General features: G+C 34.3%; 1 protein-coding gene across 1 annotated transcript; it reads right to left on the bottom strand.

Moving 5' to 3' along the window:
- Positions 1-670: 670 nt before the first annotated feature.
- CSLD1 (cellulose synthase-like D1) lies at positions 671-5107 on the bottom strand. Its single transcript, XM_021120970.2, has 4 exons — positions 4530-5107; positions 3311-3740; positions 2211-2973; positions 671-2123 (listed from the first exon to the last, which is right to left on the bottom strand). Exons 1-4 carry the CDS (start codon positions 5105-5107, stop codon positions 772-774), a joined length of 3123 nt encoding a protein of 1040 aa, XP_020976629.1. The 3' UTR covers positions 671-771.
- Positions 5108-6454: the final 1347 nt, after the last annotated feature.

Raw genomic sequence — 6454 nt, forward strand, 5'->3', positions numbered from 1 at the left:
GCATTTCTATCTATAATTTATTCTATACTTTCTTCTAACATTGTGAGAACATAAATCCCTTCCACGAAACTATCGATAATTGTTATATAAATAATCCTTTATGTCAAAAAGGGAAACACTCACATGATAGGAAGATGTCATCATAAATTTTTAGATAGTTAATCAAATATATTTAGTCAAACATATTAATTTATTTAATAATTTACAATGCTATTTTTATTTAAAGATGTCATCATAAGAATATTTTTTTGTCAAAAATCATAAAGTTATCTATATCAAACAAAGAGAAAAAAAAGGTTCTCTTGTAGACTACCCTTAATAAAATTTCTCTTGCTTCACACAAGTTGTCCTATATAAACAATTTTGCAATGATCAACTCAGCATTAGTCGTCTTGTAGTATAGGAAGCATTTCAGAAGTATTAGTATTTTAATTATGAATCCCACCAATGGAATGGAGTATTGTACAATGTGTACAATAAATATTTATTTGGGTTAAATTTAAAATTAAAAATAAATAATAATTAATTAATTTAATTATTATTTAATTTTAATTACAAAAATATTCTCATGGTACATACTATACATCAATTATATTGGCTCCCATACTTTTCCTTTCAATAATGTTAGCTATTGATTTCAATCATAAAATATATACATAGTTGACGTTAATGGCTAAAACAATTGAAATGTCGGAAAATTTTGATGAGTATATATGTGCACATGCATGCTTCATGAACCATGAATGATGAACAACAAAACTCATGATAGGCTTATCCCTCCTGTTTGGTACCACCTGGAGGATCAAGTGAAATCCAAAGCAATGCAATTGTGATGGAAAGCAAGCCTGACCAGACATAAACAATAGTGGGAACTTTTCCTTTCCTACCCATCAATCCTTTAGCAAAAGGGTACATATGAGAAAGCACCCAAAAGCTAAAGAACAATCCCCCAAATAGCTTATTCCATTGTGGTATCACACTATAAACGGTCCTCAAAATCCCCATTATCACAGCAATAAGATTGATGATGATAATAGTTAGTGGCATTATAAAGAGACTAGTCCATTTCACTAAGTAAAGATCAGCATATACGTCCTCTTCATCTTCCCCTGCTGACTTAGATGTTAATGTGAAATGTATCTCCACCCCTGCTATCACCTTTAGCAACCCTTGAAGCACAGCAACAAGGTGAGAGCTTGTTCCTCCAATCACCCAAAACTGCTCGTTTCGCCACCACTCCTCGAGCGCAATGCCGGACCATTTCACTTCCAAGAGGGAGATCAATATGAGGCAGACGGTGATGGAAAGAAGGTAGAAGAGAAAAGTTACATCCAAACCTTGGACTATGAATTGTCCCGAGAAAAGGGACAGTGCTGGTAAGAAGCAGTAGACAACTAAAAATATGGAGGTGAAGGGGTAGATTCCGACATTGAGATAGGCGATTCGCTGTAAGAATTTGAGACGCCGGGTGGCGAAGAAGGCATTGTTTTTAGAGAAGAAGATTTCAACGGATCCTGTGGCCCATCTCAACACCTGGTGGAGACGGTCTGTTAGATTTATAGGCGCAGTGCCGCGAAAAGCGTCTCTTTTTGTGATGCAATAGATAGACCTCCAGCCACGGTTATGCATCCTATAGCCGGTGACAACATCCTCTGTAACAGAACCATAAATCCAACCAACCCTGTCTCCCCATTCTGTCTTATCCTCGTACCAGCACGAGATCACTGCTATAGCCTCGGCCACTGTTGGTGCGTCCATGGGTGGACGAGGCTTAAGCAGTTCTCCCGGTGGCCTTCCATTCTTGACGGATTTGTGATCAGCAAGTGGCCTTGCTTGGAACTCTGCTATGGGTATTGTATCTGTGAAAATGCTCGAGTTTCCGAACTTTTGTGGCACCCCACTAGATTCTGAATTGTTTTCATTTAGGGGTTGTGTGTCGTCGTCTTCTAGATTCAGTTTTGCTTGATTGGGGTTCCGGTTCACCTTGGTTTTTACCCGACCAAATAGTCCAGTGTGCTCCATGAATCTTGGTGGTTCAAATCCGTACAGTGCATACCTTCGAAACATGCAACCTGTCCCCACGTACATTGGACCTTGGAGTCCATCCAATGCTCGCATATTTCCTAATCAAAATGTTCATTGTTGATGAGCACATGGTTTTATATATATAGAACTCTAGAAGAGAGGTTGAAATGAAATGAATAACTTACCATCAAAGAAGACTGTGTTGTGATTAGCATAACGATCAGAGGGATCAATCCCTTCAAATCGTTGAGGAAATTGTATGTAACATACACGATCGCCACCACGGTCCATCATGTAACACATTCCTTCCCTAAGCACAATAGAATTATAGACGTAGTGGTCACAGTCCAAGTTGAGTATGAAGGGGCCATTGGACAAAACAGCCGAAGCTCGAACCATGGCGTTCATGGCTCCTGCTTTCTTGTTGTGGTCAAAACCAGGGCGCTTCTCTCTCGATACATATGCGAACATTGGAATCCTTATGTCCACACCAGTGAAGTCCAGTGTCTTCTCATCATCATATCCCATTACTGGGTCATGTTCTGGGACCTTACTCATTACCTGCAAGATTCCGGCATGATCACCCTTGGAGTGATCAGCACAAGGGGTGTACCAGGTGCCAGGCCAGTGAGTGCCATCAGCCATCCATGTAGCTTTTGGGACGTTCAGGGGTTGATCTTCTGTTCCTGCTACTCCGCCATTTTTTGCCTTCATTTCCTCTCTCTCCTTCTTCTCCTCCCTAGCATTGTACATTTCGCTCCTTTTCTTTATTGCCTCTGGGAGTCCATTGATTCTCACCTTAAATTCATCATACTCTCTCTTCATCCACCTTCGGTCCTTCACAAAATCTGGACGTTTCTTGTTCTTTGTTGGGTCTTTCTTTATGCTGAAGTAAGCATCTGGATTTCTAGGTTCAATATTGTGTTTTCGACAAAACGGTACCCATAACTGCCAGTCACATTAACAAATTAACTTTGAAAGTTTTTGCACAAGAATATTGAAATTTTTATAGCATACTATACATTAGCCTTGTTGCAAAAGAAATTTGTGTTTGAATACTTAGTTCCCATTGCTTCCTTCCTTTTTCTGTTTTGTCACGAAACTATTTCTACTAAAACTTAAGTCGATAAAAAAAAATACATAAATGATTATATTTCTAACACATTTTCGTAGGTAAGAAATTTTTCTATTTATGTGAAATTTTTACGTATATCTTTTTTCTTAGTTAACAAGATATATCTCTACCATATTTCTTTTGTTAATTCCATAAAGTATGTAAACAAACCTCAGCAAATTTGACAGCTTCGGCCATGGCTTCAAAAGTGAGTATGGCGCCGCCGTCATCTGAAATATAGCAGGAGACCTTCTCAATTGGATATTCAACACCAAGAATGGAAAGAATGGTGTTGGCAGTGACAAGAGGAGGCTCCTTTTCAGGGTCAGCGGTGGAAACAAAAACATCAATGCCAGGAAGGTCTGATCTTCCAGTAGGGTTAGAAGGAGATGGCTGCTCAAACTTGTCGTGCAAGGCAGCAAGGTCTGCAGCTCTGTTTATGGGGTTCATTTTTGGAAGCACATCAAGAAGCCATGAGATTGCAAACCAAATCTCACACACAATTGACATTCCCCACAACCACATTGCGTCGTAGTTGGGATTCCTAATTCGCCATGATAAGAAGAATGCTAGAATAACTATGCGGAATATCACCAACAATCTGTTCAAATCAAACCATTTTACTAAGTATAATACACTCGGTACATAGTATGTAAAACAAAATGTTATAAACATACTCAAAATACTGATTAGACATTTATATATAAATTATATTATTTACCTCATTTTGAATATATATTTAAATTTTGGTATTTATTTTATTAATTTTTTGTATATACATAATATAATTGTATATAATATATATTAAAAAAATATTATATGTATAGTAAAAATCAGTCATTATATATTTATATATGAATATATATTATTTTATACCCTTTTAGTATATATATTTTATATTTATAATTGATATGATGACTTATCGATAATGCTAGGAAAAAAAATAACAAAAATTTATTTTATTTAATATTTATAATTATTGTAACAATTAATAAATATTAAATAAGACAAATTTAAACTATTTTTTATTAATCTTTTTAGTTATCAAATATTTTCGGTGACTTATTTTAGTTGTAACTAAACTTTTCAAATATCCTAATTATACTTAACATATAATAGAAGATAGACATTTACAATAATTATATTTATATAAAATTAATCGTTAAAAATTATTAAATAATTTAATATATTTAATTAAATTATTATTTAACGATTTTTAACTTTCAAAGAAAATTAATATCACTTTCTCCCATAACAGTATAATAGTTGATATAGAACCATCTAATCTCCCAAAACTATATAGTTACTCAAAAAGAAATGTTGACTAGCTAAAACATTAGTTGTATTTTTATTTTAATTAATAAATTAAAGTGGAAGATAATTAATATACCTGTAAGGGCTAATTATACCGCCTGAAATGTTAACTTTCCTAGTAAGTGGTTTCCATGGTTTGTCCAAGAAATCTGACATGCCGATTGAATTCTGATCATCAGCAACAGAATTATGATCTTCTTGCCAACAAGCATTCCCAATCCCATATGTCCCTTTTGTCTCAAACAACCAACGGTTATGATCAAAATCTTGAGTTTGGCTCCTTAACAACATAGACTTGTTATTTGTTGAGTTCAACACAGTAGACACCCTCCTTTCCAATTTAGACCCTCCACCACCACCGTCGTTGCCGCCGCCGCCCCCATTCATGCCTCCTTGTTGTGACTCAGAGGCAAACCTAGAGGCCCCGGCCGGGTTCTTGGAATCCGAGGTGCCGGGTTGGTTGTCCGGCGTCGGAGGCATCATAACGGTGTAATTGATGTAATCATTTTGGCCTCCGAACTCGCCGGAGCCGTCGATTTCGTCGTCTCTTGAGAGGTTAACAACCCTTCCACTCGCTGTCCTCCTTGAGAATTTCACTCCTTGTTGTTGTGGTGGTAGCTTGCCACCCATAGATGAATTTGATGAACTTGCCATGTATTTTTATTTTCTCTCTTTTTCTATCTTTCTTTTTATTTTCACATTTATCTGTTTAACTAACTAATTAAACTAACCATTTTCTTTGATGAATTCCCATGCCTACAAAAACATGTGTATGCATGGCTGTTGGAATTGTTTGGGAAAAAAAGGAACAAGAACAATGTTGGTTTAGAAAGGAAAGAAAATTCATGTTTTGTCTAAGATCTTGGAGTTTGGGAAATCCTTGCTCAGCGTATATTACCCCCTTAATTCATGCTTAGCCTCTCTCTCATTCTTCTCTTTCTATTCCTACTTAATTAGGTTGTTGTGAACTCTAAATCTTTAAATGTGACTCACAATTACGTTCACAAAAAAAAAAAAAAATTAAACAATTCTTTTTAAAACGGTAAATTTCCCTAGTACATGAATAAATAATAGTTGCATATAGTAAAATTTTATTAAATGGTCTAAATTAAGAAAGTGTAGCATATTACCATGGCTAGATAGCTTTTTATCACTATATCAGAGAATAATGATCCAATATTATATTACTTGGTCTTTAATTAGATAAATGTGTAGGTTTTATTCTTTTGGCCTATGTAACTACTTTCCATTATTTTTGACAAACTGCGATATCCCCATGAAATTTTTGACAAATATTTTAAGTATGTATATAACTTGTCTCCTACAAATTCCGATCTTCTTAAGAGACGAAATCATTGTTTGAAATAAATTCACCAGGTTTTCTGTTGATTTATTTACAACTTATTATTATAACATTGTTTCAATAAAGTGATAGCTAGTTTAATGGTTCCTGATGACATTTTTTAACGTAGAATTGTTTGTGATAAAATGAAGGTTTTGAAATAACATATTGCTTTTTAGACCCAAAGTTGTCGATGTATGTGATTGAATATGTGTTATTCTGTTTGCGTGTGATCAATGATGGATAGCAATTAAACATTTCAGAAAAGGGCAAGTGTACTTATTTGATTTCTACTGATACTTGATGAAATTTTATTTCACCTTACCCCAATTTCGCTATTAATAAGTTCATGTTATAGGATAATGCTAGATAGACAAAAAAAAAAAAAAAAAATCAGAACTTACCTTATTTAACATTAATTAATTGTTATATATATTTCGTATCCAAATCGAAAATATTAGCAAACCAATACGTTTTTACTAATATTAATTAATATTTTAGATTAATATTTTATTTTATTTTATTTTAATACTATGAAAATATAATTAAAGCTTGAGTAAAAATAAATATAAACAAATGAAATTTAGCTTGTCAACAACCACCATCAACATGAATTTTATTTTATTTAAAGACTATATAAATATATCAAACTCACATAT

This window comes from Arachis ipaensis, chromosome B4, assembly GCF_059453495.1.
Source record: "Arachis ipaensis isolate K30076 ecotype BB chromosome B4, ASM5945349v1, whole genome shotgun sequence".
In the NCBI taxonomy this organism is placed as follows: Eukaryota; Viridiplantae; Streptophyta; class Magnoliopsida; order Fabales; family Fabaceae; genus Arachis; species Arachis ipaensis.